The sequence below is a fragment of the Eucalyptus grandis genome, chromosome 3 (assembly GCF_016545825.1).
Source record: "Eucalyptus grandis isolate ANBG69807.140 chromosome 3, ASM1654582v1, whole genome shotgun sequence".
Classification (NCBI taxonomy): domain Eukaryota; kingdom Viridiplantae; phylum Streptophyta; class Magnoliopsida; order Myrtales; family Myrtaceae; genus Eucalyptus; species Eucalyptus grandis.
In genome coordinates this window covers 63,857,262-63,873,648 of record NC_052614.1, presented here as the reverse complement: position 1 = coordinate 63,873,648, position 16,387 = coordinate 63,857,262, and the positions used below count along the sequence as shown (strand labels likewise).

Below are 16,387 nucleotides of genomic sequence, written 5' to 3'. Positions count from 1 at the left end.
GCAAATGGACATGACAATTTCCATTGCATTAATCGAGTTAGAAGTCCGAATACTCTGCGTTATCCGAGGTAACCGATCTATACGACATGGCATTATCATATGCAAAGTCCACCTCTATATGGAAATTGAAGGTCACATCCGAATTGCGTTTCCAACTTATATTCACATCGAAGTCCGTTTTTGCGTCCTAGCAATGGAAAAAGAAAGGGCTTTAAAGGCTTTTAGTTCTAGTGCCACTAGTGCTAATTCTCATCCAATGTCGGCATGGCCACGCAGCGAGCACAGAGCATACTCTCCCGGGACAAAACATGCCGCACGAAGTGTGTCATTCCAAGGTAATGCTGGAAAAATGTGATTAGATCACTACCACATTGTCACAATTCGTTTTCTTAGCACTGAAAAAGGGCCTCACTGACATTGTAATTGGACGTGCGTGTTCTCCTGTCTAGCAACACAGCTTGCTAATGCAATGCCATTGATGGATAGAACTAGTGCGTCCTTATGCTGCAAGTAGAGCTTCAGCTTTCAGCAATCAGCAACTGGTAAGACTCGGCCAGAATAGATAAAAGAAGAATCTATGAAGCAATTAGAACAAAAACTAGAAGAAAGCAAACAAGACACCAAAATAACAGTAAATGAAGAACAAATCTATGCTTCCATAAACAATGAGATCCTTTACATACATACCAATAGCGCAGTGACAGCGTACACGATCAGTACAAAGCCAAAACTAAGCTGACATGCTTTCCCAGAGCCAAGAATTGACAGACCCTTTACACGATAACACTCACTCTACAACTCAAGTAAATCTTGTGACATGATTACAATTACTTTACAACCCATGTAAATCTTATGACTAATCCTTGCTTCTCAATAAGTAAGGCAACGACTAGAGTTAGAGCACAAAGCACCTAGATCATCACATCTTGTACTATGTGCCAAATCCAGAAGAAAGAATACCTCTAGAAAGAGCAGCTTTCAGAGCTCTGACCTTTTCATTGATGAACGGGCCATCAGATCGTCATCATAACCGAAGAGCTGCTGCACTTAGAACTCCTTTCTCCCGTGAACCCCGCCATTTATAAGTCAAAAAGAGAAGGTAATAAAAAAGACCCTGCCCTTTTCAAACATTTGAAGATCCCCACGGAAACAAAAAGAGAAATTGTATACAATTATAGTCCCACTTGCCCAGCTAAACAGTACCTGATTAGTATGCACATTAAAACTGCCAGAACACCTCGGGATCGTTGCTGTACAGGGAGTGATCTTGGATTTCCTGATTAGCCACGTGCCAATCAATGAGACGAGCTTGTATGATTTTGCACAGCACCAGCCCAGAAGGAAGCATCCACCATTCACTTTCATCCCTATTTGCCATCGAAACAAGAACATTAATATCTTTACTCTCACCGATGCAGTGTCCATCAAAAGAGAAGATGGCTTCAACAATAGCCATGCCATGGCAGCTGAAGGCAGATACTTACGCACTAAAATTCCAGGACTGAAAGTTTGAATTTGAATGCTTTTTTCCACTGTGGTTCTTGTAATGAATAAATCCACAAATGAAAGCAACTACCTGTTTGAGTGTAAAGCCATAAAGATGGTTAGAATCTGCTTTCCTGCCAAAGCAGAAATCACTACTTGAATATGGTGTTTGACATGTCTCATGCGCTACTTAAACTGCCATAAACAGCCGGCAGCATAGGTGAACAGGAAGAACAATAGATGCACACCTCATTCTTGCGTTGCTTCTCTATCAGATAGTACTATCAAGAAAGCTAAGCCTTTACTATCAGATGAAGAATATGAAGTAATCATATCTCCAACATTAGCTGCTGCGTGACAGATGTGCGTCTTAGCAAAGTGTACACTTGAGAAGCAGTGTGAATATAACAAGGCAAGGGAAAATGATGAAGGTACTTGAACCCCCCAACAAACCTAGGGAAAAAGTTAATCTTCCAGTTCATTGGCATATCCTAAAGCTCCTGTTCCCAGAATAATGCTGTCTTATTAAATGACAGCAGCAAAACAGCAATCTCAAATCTTCATCTCATAAGTGGATACCATCAGAAATACTAGTACATGCGAGGCACATGTGATTACAAATTCTGCACTCTAGTGTAAAATGTAAGCTTAAGATGAAGAGAACTTACAACATTGATCAAGGACGTGATGTTCCATAGAGCATATACACGCGCCAGGCCAGCTGATCGCCTTGGTCCATGACTAAATAATGCACTGATTCCAGCGGGGAAAGGATAAAGAATTGCAAGAGGGAGTATAGACAATGCTAAAAGGAAGTCCAACAGAGAAATGGAGTAGAGCTGCAGCAGAGTAAGCAAGACTAAGCTAAAGTCTCCTAATAGCAGCATAGAGACCACCAAACCAACAAGATCCTGCATTAACGAGAGAATAGGTTAAAGCAGTTTTCTACAAATCCATCTGGATATCAGAGAGAGAAAGGTTTGTTGGCAAACTTGATGGACCGCATTAGAAGCATTTATTACCTGATGACCAGCTGGTTTGGTATTATAGACGACGAAAGATAGGGGAAAATATATAGCCTTCTTCTCTTTGAAAGTTCGCAAGCTTTTGGAATGTAGAACACCGCCACACATTCTTTTATATGTCATTAGAGGTTGCTTCACTGCTGAGTGGTCCACCGGATCATCTCTGTAAGTTCGAGACAAACTGCAAACATACCAGAAACTTAAGCATAATGGCACTACCAAAACTCCAGCCTCAAAGTAGCTTGCACGAATATAGTTACCATGGTCGCTGCTCAGGTTGCAACAAACCATCTTGACCTTCAATGGCTGATGCTAAATTTAGATTTCCAACAGCACATGCTATAAGACCAAACTGGCAATATCCCGAAGCAGTAGGCTGAAAGGAAGCTAGGCTGAGATGCACATCATATGTAACTAAAGTAGGGTTTGCATGTGTTTCAAGCCAGCTAACAATACGACCAAGTGTTACTCTTAGTTGTCCACGGCGCACTAATCGCAACTGAGCATTCAGACCCGCCACTAGTCGATACCATATTGTAGGTGGTATTGCCTGAGATCAGAAATAAAGAACAGTACATTTTTAAGAGAGATTATTTCAACATGCATAAAAATGATTGTGAGTACTAGCAATCTTACTTGGCTCATAAGGCTAGTGAGGATATTATCATTGTGAAGGCAGAAAGGAGCCATGTAGCTCCCATCGCCTCCAAATATCAAGGACATTGGAAATCTTTGATTCAAAGGAGGAGGAAGATCAGCTCGCTTTTCATCTCCACCGAGGAAAAAATCCAAATAGCCCAGCATTAGGTCAGATGTTGCGGCCACCTGCATTATGACATAAAGATCAATCCTAAAAGATTTTTTTTTTTTTAAATTAAAATCCCAAAAGAAGTTGATAGCCTGAATTTTAGCATAGTTACTGTTCTTGCACAAAGTGACACCATCATAACACATTTTTAAAATACATTTGTTTTGGGATATACGATGTTCAGATACAGATATACATAAAATGAGACATTCTTCTCTCAAGTTCATTTGGATGTGTCTATCGATGGATACTCTTTTCATTACAGTTCTATATGATTCAAATCCACGATATGATCATGAGGTACAAAAACCCACGTCAGTGTTAAGTCCCAAAATTTTAGAAACTATGAGAGGTACTACTCCTAGGGCAATATGCTTACACTGTTCACTAAGTATAAAAAAATCGTAAAAAAGACTGTAGGATGTGAGAACTGACACCATCAACCTTCCCATCAGATGGTAAATTGAAGAAGAAATATGTAAAAGACAAGCTGACGTCAAGCTAATGGATCTGCATGCTTTCCAATATCAAACCTTAATTCCCTCGTAAAGAGCACGAGAACGGCAAGAACGTAAGCAAGCATGATCATATTCCGACCGAACAAATTCACGAAGTTGCTGTAGTTTGTTTTTGCGACAACGCTGGAGCCATGACCATGACAGCGGATAGGCAAGAACAGAGAGAATTCTGTAGATCGATCCCTCCCACCATTGGTAAGCAGCTAAACCATTAATCTCATCTACAAATCTGTTAAATGCATCCTCGAATCTGCATATATTTAGGTGAGAAGAATCATCGTAAGAGTATGGACTATGGACTATGGGAAAACTAATAAAGCAATAACTTTTACATATCAATCACCAGGCAGGCATAGAGAGGTGGATATGAGACATTGAATCCCAGGGTATCTTTATATAAGCAGTGAGGGTCCCAGGGAGGGGCACTTACACAATCTCTATAATCTCTTCAGGAGGAGAGTGAGGTAGATGCCAAGGTTCACCAAAGGTATTTGCCCCCATGAAGTACATTCTATGAACGTGGCTTTGAGATTCCTCGATCCTATTTGTTTCCATAACCTGAAAGATTACATTATTAATTCAATAGATATGAGAAATTGGCGGTACCTCAATTTTAGGTATCAGAAGCAATAAGATGAAGAAAGCAATTAAGGGAAGTACCTCATTTAGTGACTCCAGAAAAGGGAAAGAGTGATCTATTCGAGAACTACGTCGAGGAGGAACAATGGCCGGCGATTCTTCGCCGCCAACATACTTTGTCCTTGCAACACTAAGAACTAGAGCTAGCAGGATGAGAACAGCCAGGAGAATTAGACTAAATAACCATGGCCCACCAAAAGTGTATATTAGCTCTTCAAGAGCAGTATAACAATTTGGCATGTGAAATCTTTCGGAAACACATTTGTAGGGGCAAGGAGTTTCTGTCACGCCACCTGTTAAAGAAGATGGAGGCCACACAAAATCAATAATTAGATCTGCTAGGGACTACTTCTGGGGAGGGAAAAAATCCAAAAAAATTTAAAAGCACCTAAAATACATTTCAAAATCACAATGAAATAACAGACACCTCTCACGGCCATGTATATTGCACGATGGGGAAGCTTGTGAAGTGGACAATCCTGACAAAGGACTCTATCTGATCCACTTACATTCTTATAAGTACCCACAGGGCATTCCTGCCACACAATTTGAGAGATTAGGTTGGAACATATAAAGGAAAACAGTAACTGCATCAGCCGACGCCAATCATACAAAAGAGTAAATTCATGCAGAATCATATGAGCTGGATGGTAGTAGATGTACAGGCATTAAGGAGCATACTTCAAGTCATCTCAGCGTTTGCAAATTTAGTAATCGTCAACAAGAGCATTCTAGTGCGCATAGATTCTAATTTACAACTTGTATAACTAGCTGAGACCATGTGAATTGGACCTATCTAACAGACTATTGGATCAATTATCATTCGGTCTACCATGGCCACTAAACTTTCAATTGTCTCATTCGTCACTAAGCCCATTGATCAGTCCCCTGCCATTGGCCTCCATTATCTTAATGTGGTTTTCAATTTAAGATGGTCGTTACCTACTATCATCAACATGGCGAATTTGGTGCCATTCCAATGTATCATAGCATTGATAGGTCTCACTTGTTAATCATCAACCTTGTCAATGTCGATTAGCTTGCAAGTAACTAGGAGGATTTCTTTACTGCAAGGTGTCTGAGGTTCTTCAAGCATAAGACTTATCACCACTGAGTGCCATAGTCCCCATCCCACACACAAAGGCAATTAATAGAGCATCAAGTCGATTGGGTCCAGACATTTTCTCTCTCCTCTCTTGTTGCCAGCACCCAAAATGAAGCCAGATTAGGCCCTTTACCAGGTTTTCACCTTCCTTTTTTTCTTTATTTTTGAGGTTTTTCAACTCAATCCTCTGGTCTTCCATGACCAAATAGATGCCTTGTCTAGTCACCGGCAATGGGTTAATGATTAAAATTGCTCAGTGTTCCCCTTACTTCTTTCGCTTATACCAGCACATAGATGCCACATCCCAGAGGAATCTAGGCAGAAAGTGATGGCAGCAACCTAATGGATACACTTTACAAAGTCAAGTGATCAAATTTAAACAAATTATAGTTTAACGAGTTAAATAGGAGAAGTAAAGTCAATAAGCGATTTCGAAGTGTTGAGAACCAAGATCATACATTATCTTCTCTAATGACAAACTAAGTCCAAAAAATCTATTAAACTTGATTTTTGCAAAATCAACGGATCTGATGATAGTTTACCTTGCAAAAAACACCGTAAAGCCCCTTTGGGCAGGCCTTTCCTGTAATAGTTCCATTTTCACCTGCAAGACCATGGCCTCTGCCAAATCCTCCCCTGCCATTAGGAAAAGAATTCAGACCAAAAACTTTATAACATTAGCACAACCATACCTCACTGGTGGAGGCCACCTGAGTATGAAACTGATCCACATGGCAAAATGATAATGTTTATTTCGTAGCATCACTAAAGTTTCACACAGTGTTCTTTTATTCATCCTAGATGGTAGAGAGATGACAACCTAGAAAGCAACTGAAAAACTTTGAGGCTATCTAAGAACTCTCTTCATTAGAGAGGAGAGGGTATTGGTTCAGGCATCAATATTTGCATTTCAACTTTTCAAGCGGGGTAAAAATGGTATATTTGAAGCATTTTAATGCGAAGAATGTGCATCTCAATTCAAGGACCAGCCCTTGCACCCCAAAGCCAACAGAGATCAGCTTTCTTGAGTGATGACAGCCTAATATGATTAGAGTATCCTGTCTTTGCATACAAATAGACCATGCAAATCTACACTCACAGGATTATGTAGGCAATAAGCATTGGTTGTTGAAAGCTTGCAGCCAAGAAAGTCAATTATGTTACAAAACCTAAAACTTTTTGAAGAAAACTTGAAGATATGTAGCGAGTGTTCTGTCATGGTGACAATAGGACAAACTCCGGCAAGGCACGCTTCTCCTTCTTTAAGCCATTTATTAACATTTAAAAAGACTATATAACAATCTAGAAGAAAATAAGCTTGGAACAAAATTTGTCAAGCATTAATCAACAGATGGCGATAATGAATGGTGAGTGGTCAGCCAAGTGATAAATATGTCATAAGTCATCGCGATATAGTCAAGAAAAACCTTGACTGCATCAAAACCTAGAACTAGAGTAATTTATCCGAACCAAAGCAGTCAACACGTGCATGTACATAAGTGTGCTAATTGATGCACTCAAACGTGAATGAAGAAATTAGTAGATACAAACCCCGTTTGGATGTTTCCTTTGACACTGGCTATAGGATAATATTCGTCCCCAACAGGAATACTTGACCAGTGAAAATGAACTCTACCACCACCTCCACCACCACCACCATTGGGACTCCCATGTCCTCCAACAGTAGAGATGATAGAAGAGTCACCAAGGACCAACGAATGAATAAACAGAAGAATAGTTCCACCAGATCCACCTCCAGGTCCTACATCTGAGATGGTCCTACCATCTGTTTCTCTTTTACGCTCTCCAAAACTCTCTCCATCTGCTCTGATGGAACCATCAATTGACACAGTTGACAATGAGTGCTCCAGCGAACCCATTACTACTCAAGGAAATAAAATAAGATTAGCATTTGTGTGAAAGAACAAAAGTGAGATCACTAACTTAATGTAAAGATCATAAGCAAGCTGATCCTCAAAAGATATCCTACAAGTAAATGACTAAAACCCCATTATCACAGAGGTATGAAAGAAAATGAATGCAAAATCAATATGGCAGCCGAGTTTTACCGAAACTTTACCTATGATACCACCTCCAGCAGTTGCACTGGCAAGACTATCATTCCCACTACCACTACCAAGCTCACAAGGCAATTCTGCATTCCCATATGTGACCCCACCTGAGATAAAACTCCCGTTATGAAATCCATCACCACCTTTCCCACCATGGCCACCACCACCACCGACCCCATTATCCACGATTTTACCTCTACCAAGTCCACCCGTGCACCCTGCAGTGCATAGTGTATTTGTAAAACTCAAGCAAACATAATAGATAGTGGATGATGAATTTACACGTGTTGAAAATAAGATGCTCCTTGTATTTAAAAAACAAGGATTTTGCAAAACCTAATCATGATAATATATAAACAAATGAGATAGTGCATCCTCCCTACCAAGCCCAGATACACTAACTTTTCCGGTGGAATGTACAAGTACTGCTCTGACCCAGTGAAAATGAAGCACAGAACCTGTAATGCTTCCTTCAACAATTATATCTTCGACACGACAGATCTGCAGAACCAATGTCAGAACACTAAGACCAAATTATTTTCCAGTGAAAGAACAAATCTGACTTAACCAGCTGGCCAGTAAGACACCTGAAGAGTGAATGACAATGAAGAATTGACATTACAGTCTTCAGGTGGATGTAGTAACTCTCTTGGACAATCCTGGAGCTCACAATAAAGTCGCGGAGTCCTGTAAATCACAAATATGAACATAAGAAAGCGATTGCATCAACATGCACTATCTGCTATTGGCAAGCACCCCAACTTACAAGTCATCATCACTGGCTGATTCCAAAGGACCTCGCAACATAGACCCTGGTCCAACCTTCACAGATTAGAAGAAAATCAGCCCAATGTATACAGAATATGCAACAAAGAGAAACATAAGTTCAAGACAAAGCACACGAAGCATATGAGATTTATTCTAAGCAAATATCCAGTTATATGGGGACTAATGTAGGTAATCCCATGCCATATAATATGACCACCAACATTGCATGTCATATACCTTTTTTCGATAGACCTATAGAATCAATTAGAGACAACAAATTAAAATCAAACAACAACAGCTATGTCAAACTGATCCATTAAGCCAAACTTGGAAATCAGAAAAACAAGACACAATCCACTACAGCAAAACCAAGAAATGAAGTCGGCATAAAATGTTCTTATGAAGCCAAGCTTATGATTGCAAGAAAATTTCTATTCTCTGTAACGACAGCTATCTGAGCAAGTCATCGAGAAAGTTTAGTTGTTCAGCCAATCAAAAGGTGATAGGTGAAAGAGAAAGCATCAGGAGTCTCAGCATAGTACTTCAGTCCAAACATGTCGCGGTTGAAAATAAATCCAACTGAAATATGCCTCATACTTGACAAAAAATAGTTGTCATTATAAGGGAATTAGGAGAAAAGGGGTCTTCATCTTACACTGATGCTAAAGAATAATGATATGACCAAGCGTTGAGCCTCAATGAGATCGCCTGATCCTGATAAATTCAGGTAACCTTGTCCATGAACTCCGAGATTTGCATTTGAATGTATTACAGATGATTCCTGGTACAAGTAGTAAGGGTGTTATTTTATATCATACCACAGCCAAAGTCTGGAACAAATAAAAAAGTAGAAGAGATAAACTACCCTCAGAACCACAAGATTGCTAGCCTCAAGATAGGATGTTGCCAAAACTGCATCGTGGCCCCCATCAATAAGCATCTTGGAGTTCCACATCAAGTGCATTTTGACCGACATACGAAGAGCTCCATAAATCTAAAGTAATAAAGTGTGATTGAGACATTAACATTATTAATCAGACATTGACAAACCCAAAAAACCGAAAGGAAAGCAAAGTTCCGCACTTCAGGTTTGATCGTCGTCATGGTTTTCTGTCCAGAAGCTTGTATGCTCCTATTTCTTGGTTTACACATTTGAAAGACAAGCTTTTATTGTCTTAGATCAAGATTTACAGTAATATGATAAAGTGCCAACATGACTTCCATTCAGGATTCTCAATACTTTAATTTTGTCATTGATAAGATCTTGGGTTTGAAAGAATAGCACTTCTAGTTGCAAGTACCTGTGCAGCAAAATATAGGTCATATTCCTTCCACAAGTATAGACAATGATGGAAACTGGAAGTTCCATTCTAACAAAGAAAGATTAAGACTTTGATGCTTTTTTCTTACTTCCCCTTTTATAATTCATTCAGCATAACAAGGCTGGATGTTGTGCCACTTAAATGATTATATTTCAAGTCATTTTCCAAAGCTTATTTTAAATGACATTCTATCAATAAATCAAGTTGTGCCAGCCAAAATGCTGTCCATTCTTGTTCACTGCAAGGAAGAACCTTCTCCATATATTATGATAGTAATTGAATAAGAGCCTTACAAATCCCCAGTAATTGTCCAAAGCTATGAATCTCAGGTTATCATGAAATTTCCGCGTATGGTGCAGAATCAATGAATTCCATCATAAGAGTTGCTAATAATCTTGGGATAAATATGTAGTCATACCAGGAACTCTATAACACCACAACTAATGAGTGATGCACCTTAGAAAAGAGATCAAGATGGCATATCCATCTCTACCTAGAATTGAACATTTGGGCTGCTCTCAATATGAGATCAGCAGCAAAAGAAAGTTTATTAGTCACGATTTCTCAATTTCCTTTAATTGGTACTTTTAGTCTAGATTATGATTTGAAATTTTTTTTAATACTACTACTCATAACAAAGTCCCGCACAACTTCTAGGAATAGAGCTAGTAACACTCAAATAAAGCTCTAAGAAGCAGAACAAGATTTTAGAATATATCAGAAATAATAATTAACCACACATTTTTTTGCGTCTCGACAAGTACATAGTTGAGATGCTACTGTACATTGGAATAATAAATACTGTAAAGTTCGAATGCAGTACTTTATCCCAAACATGACTATAGATCATATGCACAGAAGAGAGAGCATATTTGTACCGGTATAAAGCTGTAGTCCTAAATATCAAACTTGTAGATATAAATTCAAAGGAAGAAAGCAGAAAGGCCAGCAACTTGCCTTGATTACAGAGTCGCTCATTAAAAGCTCTTCTGCCATTAACTCAAATTCCGAAGTGCCAAGATGTGCCAGTCCAAAGCTCAGCATAGCACCAGATGACAGCCGAAGTTGGCCTCGAACCTATACATCCATACTCTTTCAACAAAGAAAAATGACAACGTAATATAGAGAGAATCACCTTGCAACCTAAAAGTAAAACCAAGACCACTCCAGCTAACTGTAAGGGAAAGTCTGATTGAACAATTTCTTCGAGCCACCAAATTAGCTTATTTATTAGTTAAAACGTGCAGTCTCATATTGGATGTGCCAATGTAGATGAATTTCCTGCACTTATGTTCTTTTTCTGTTGATAATGAATGCCCACTCTGTCCATAGATTTTTTCTATAGCAGAAGTCTGCTTCATTTGGCCAAACCAGCCTAGTCGAAGGACAAAAGCACAGTAAATTGCGTTACTACCAAAAACACCTCAAGGGACTTCCAACTGAATATGTTGGCAATGTTTGAATATCTTGTAAGCATTCTTTTTGGGCACATGATTGTAAGCATATTGCAAACAGTAGTAAATTTCCCGACAGATTGTTTCCTAAGTAAACTAAATCACAGAAAAAGAAATCAAAACTCAAGAGCTTAAGAACTAAATAGAGGGTAAAGTTCCAAATTTTTTTATTCATCTCGACTAGCAAATTTTGCACTGAAAATATTGAATTTTAACTCCAGCATTTGGTAAACTCAACCATGAAAAGGGAGAAGAATGAAAACTAAAGCATACCTGGTTGCACAAGCAAAATCTCAAGAAAAGATGGACAGTAGAGACTTATGTTTTCAAAATGTCACATTCTTTCCCATAATTAGCAAGTTCACTATGTTAGGGTCATGTGAGATCAGGAAAGATGGATAACGCAGTATTTTCTGATCCATAAAGTTCTTGAATTAATTAAACATGTCATGTACAAATTATCCAAGTACAAGAAAAAAAAAAGCCAGGAACCACATAAAGAAGGGGCCAGAACTTGGAAGCACCATTTGGTTGCTGAATTTAATTTTTCCAAACTCTTTCCACTATTTTTTTTTCTATCACAAATACGAGAGAAAGTGAGGCTGAGAAGCTGCATTCTTTGACTAACTCAAGATACATTCAGTAAATGTTAGATTACATATCCACTGGTAAGTATTTCCGGAAAAAGTGCGCAGTGGCCACCTGATTAGGAAAACAAACAAGCCCTGCGATGCTTAAAGGTTCAAAAACCAATGATTTCTACCAAGTACGATTGACTCAATAGCATAACTGCAAAACACAGCATTGAGACCTGAACCAATTTGATAGTTGAAGTACTTAATTGCCTACCAGAAACTTAGCGAATATACAAGGAATGCGTATTTCTTGAGAATATGGAAAAGAGGTTCAACAAACCACTAACATTTTGAGAGAATATAACACAGCAAATATAGAGCAAGAAAGTTTTTCACCAACCTGGACACGACCCCAATACAGAGGAACGCAAGCCTTGGCATGATTCTGAATATAAACATTTGTCCAAAGTGGCTGTTTAGGGAACTCTAGCAGAAGAGTGTCAGTATGAGTGGACAAGTTGTGATTGTTGACAGTAAGACTCCGAGGTACAGCATCATAGTAGGTCCCAGAAGCGCCTGCATTTTCAGCACAACCAGAACTTCTTCCCCCTGAAAAAAAAGCTCGAGATTTTATAACAGGGCAGTCAGGGAAATTTCTTATTGTAAGCCTACAAGGGAAGCTCACAGCGAATCTTTGTATAACTTGAAGCTCACTCCATCTGGATAACTCTAGATGTATATTAGAATGTAAAATTAGGGTCTGGTCTCACCGTGGACAAAGTACCCTGTGTCATCATGTCTACTGAAAACATTTATGGAGATTCTTCCGCCCCCACCTCCAGCAAAACCGCTGCCACCTGCGGCACTAATAGTGCCAAATCCAATCCTGTATTTTAGAAACATCACTTTTAGTTCACAATTTGATGCAATTCACATCGACGTGGACACAATAACAGAAGACACTTTATCAAACAGAAATGACTACGTTGATGAATTAAGCATCTGATTAATGTGGCTTGATGCAAGCATAGCAACAAATATAATGCTACACAAAAAACGCTAGATCAGTATGCCTGCAAGTATATTTCTAGTCAAAAATATTCACAGTCAGCAGTATATAGCTAGTTCCTCATGAAGTCCTTAAAGTGCTCTTGCAAGTTGCCACCAAAACATAAACAGCCGTTGCTGCTCCTACCCTTCAAGAAGTGAAGTGATATGAATGAAAAACAACTGGCCCTTCAACATCATATTAGTTGAAATGAGTAGTCATGCAACAACTTATAAAAAGTTTGATTGTAAATTATGAACAATCGCACCAACACTATATTAGAGAGCGGGTTACCAACTGCTAAAGTCATCTGCTACAAAAAAGAATAGAGTATATGCAGCCACACATCGAAGCAATAACTTTTTATGCTTGGCTGTTCTAGTCTCAACATCAGAAAATGTTGCATCAAAGCAAGATGTGGGGATTAGTCTACCAGTTATGTCAAAAGAACTATGAAACTTATTCTCAAAGTTAATAAGAAATCCTATTCTTATCTATAGTTCCAGATATTCAAAACTCACACATTTACCTTTCAGCAGCAATGCACAAGCATAATTTAGTTTTTAGTGTTTTAAGTCTTTTATGATCTTATCAGATTAATAAACAGTCATGTGCCAGTCATGTGACTTTCAATGAGCTCCAGCAGTTGAGACTAGGAGTTAATATTTTAGATCACGGGTTGAGAGTTTTAATTCCTAGTATAAATAGGTCTTTAAGTCACTTCATCATTAGCTTTCTCCATTCAATATAAAGTATCAGTTTTTCCATTAACCCTAGGATGTCTTTCCTCTGTGCCAGAATCAATTCGATTCTATTTTAGCCCAGCTTTTTTTTTTTTTTTTTTTTTTTGGGGGGAGCTATCCTCACACGCCAAATTGGTATCGGAGCCTCCTGTTATGGTTTTTACATGAAGCACCTTTAATCAAGAAACATTTCAATGATAGAAAATTCTACATGGCCAATCATCAAAAAAGATACTCTTCTAGCATCTTGATGAATGCCCCCTCTATAATTAGATGAACATGTACACAATGCACTTCAAAGACAAAGAAGTGGTTTCAAAACTAAAGTTAAAGTCAACTTATCGTCCATCTGAATCAATAACAATAAGGTCTGTTTAAACTGATCACCACCCAATGGTTCGAAAAGTTAAGCAGCAAATACACTAACTCCAAGAATCAATAGCAGGAGCACCAATCTCATTTGCTTCTTACCTAACCATCTGCAAGCTCATTATATTTTCTCAAAACAGCTGTAGTATCTATTATAGACGGAAAGAATCCTCTATGCATGCAACTAAGAATCTTACACTCAGGACCAGGCAAGATTGACAAAGTCATCAGCCAACGAAAACAGCAAAAAAACACGGGGGACATCAACCCTATGCCACCTGCTTTTAACGCTGGCCATGATACACAGAACACTATGTACAATCAATTTCAGATATCACGATGCACCAGGAGGCTATGCAGAACATCTAAATGTGGCTTTAATCACTCAAAAGGAAGAGACATTACATTCTATGAGCCTGAATATAAATGCTGCCTCCACTGCCTCCTCCACCCTTGTCACCACCATCACCTCCATCTGCCAAAAGACTCCCTGAGACCTCAATTTCATTCTCCACCTCGAACTTAATCCTCCCGCCTCCCTCCCCGCCATAATCCTCTTCCTTACTAGTGGTCCCTCCCTTGCTCCCGTAGCTATATGGCTTGTCCAAAGACTGCCAAGAATATGCATCTCCGCCCCACACATCATCGGGGATCTTCTTATTATCAGTCAAACAATTCGCGCCTCTTCCACCGTGTCCGCCACCCGCTCCCTGCACCCCCTGGGGGGTACCGCTTGTCTCTGCCGGCGGCTCCCCGGCCAATCCCGAAACGTTTATCAGAGACCCATCAATCAAGCTAACACTATTAGCTACCACATGCACTGTACCAGCAAGAATAACCCCATCTTGGCCTAGACTAAAATTGCCACTCATATTAACCATTATGAAACATCCCCTCATCGGGCAGCTAAGACGAACACCCGGAAGTATATATAAATTCCCTACACCTTTAATATACACGTCACCATCGAATTCTAAGGTCTTATTCAGCTCACAGGTCGAATCAGTCGAACCGCCTCCTTCGAGATCCTCGCACGACAGCGGGGGCGGGAGCGGCAGGGCGGGCGGCGGGGGCGGCGAGGGCGGCGTGTAGTCGCCGTGGAAGCCGAGCACGTCATTGTCGGCGACGGCCGAGAACCCATCTCCCAAATCAGCGGAAAGAGCGGTGTTGATGGCGAAAAAAGCAAGAACGTGAAGAATTACGATGCGCGGAGCCGTAATTGCGGTTCCGGCAGCCATCATCCCCGGCAAAGAAGAGGGTCGTCGGAAAACGGTGGGCTTCAGGGAGCGGAAATTCTTGAATCGGAGGAGGAGGAGCTCCGGCGGGTCATTGCGCGCAATGGGTTGGAGCCAATTTCTTGAATTCGCGCGGCGACCGGATCAAAATTCCGCCTTGCTGGATTGGGGACGGGAGGTTGCTTGCGGAGAGACGGGAGCGGAAATGGGGTGCAATTAGAATTGGACTGAGCTGGAGGTTGAATTCCCTGTGTAATTTTAGACAATATAAAATTGGTTTTCGATGAAATTATGGTTAAATAGACGTCAAGAAAAGGAACGTTGAAAGGCGTGTCCAGGAGGCGACGAGGAGGACGAGGAAGGGAGATGAACAGGTGGACGGAAAGCGGCGCGTGTGCACGGCACGTGTGCACTTTTCCAATGACCCAATTGCTCGTTTATATTTGTCTTTATTATTATTATTATTATTATTATTTTTCAGTTGGGCCCATAATTTGGTAGAAATTAAGTTCAGGCCCAAATTTGCACCACTTTGGGATGAAATAGAAGAGCAATAAGAGGCTCACCTGCAGCTGGCCTGTTCACTTTGATTCGATCCAATTCGATAAGACTCTGACATTAAATTAACTTTCAGTTCGATTCGATTTGATAGGACTGTGACATTAAATTAACTTTACTTCTATGTCTCGCCATCATAAATGAAGCCGAATATAAGGATGTCTATTCACCTGCATTATGGTTTCGTTAACGCTTGGGATGAAATTTTCACTACTTTGCGATGAAATTGAAGAGCAATAAGAGCTCCACCTGCAGATGGACCTATGCGTTGTGTTAACGCTTTAGCTTATTTCGATTCGATTCGACAGGACTATGACATCAAATTAGCTTTACTTCTATGTCTCGCCATCATAAATGAAGCCGAATATAAGGATGTCTATCCATTCAATTATGTTAGGATTCGGAAAACTGCGATTCGGATTCGATCTAATAAGCCCGCTGGCGAATGAAGTTTGATCAACTAAGTTCTCATTATGCATCAATTTTTGGACTACTTCAACCTCATAATTCCTAATGGGCCCAACTCAGCCCAATTGGAAAACCGAATCGCTCACCGGTCACTACACGATTCTCCTAGGGCCCAGGATAATATAAAGCCTAGGACTTGGGTTGGCTCATGAGAATAGTTCACATCCCTTAAAAAAAGGCCCAAAAAATGTTTTT

At 39.9% G+C, this 16,387-nt stretch overlaps 1 protein-coding gene across 2 annotated transcripts; it reads right to left on the bottom strand.

Annotated features, from left to right (window-relative positions):
* Positions 1-626: 626 nt before the first annotated feature.
* LOC104438198 lies at positions 627-15,474 on the bottom strand. Of its 2 annotated transcripts, XM_039308230.1 has the most exons (23): positions 14,337-15,474; positions 12,542-12,657; positions 12,172-12,380; positions 10,700-10,819; positions 9,286-9,414; positions 9,076-9,201; positions 8,622-8,672; positions 8,419-8,474; positions 8,240-8,339; positions 8,036-8,153; positions 7,661-7,870; positions 7,132-7,462; positions 6,123-6,216; positions 4,903-5,011; positions 4,497-4,768; positions 4,267-4,394; positions 3,852-4,086; positions 3,147-3,335; positions 2,771-3,060; positions 2,508-2,691; positions 2,154-2,396; positions 1,485-1,576; positions 627-1,367 (listed from the first exon to the last, which is right to left on the bottom strand). In XM_039308230.1, the coding sequence occupies exons 1-23, from the start codon at positions 15,170-15,172 to the stop codon at positions 1,220-1,222; spliced, it is 4,386 nt and encodes a 1,461-aa protein (XP_039164164.1). In that variant the 5' UTR covers positions 15,173-15,474; the 3' UTR covers positions 627-1,219. The 2 variants fall into 2 exon arrangements, with proteins under 2 accessions (XP_039164164.1, XP_010049594.2); XM_010051292.3 differs by lacking the exon at positions 8,622-8,672 and having other exon boundaries at positions 14,337-15,473.
* Between the last annotated feature and the right edge of the window lie 913 nt (positions 15,475-16,387).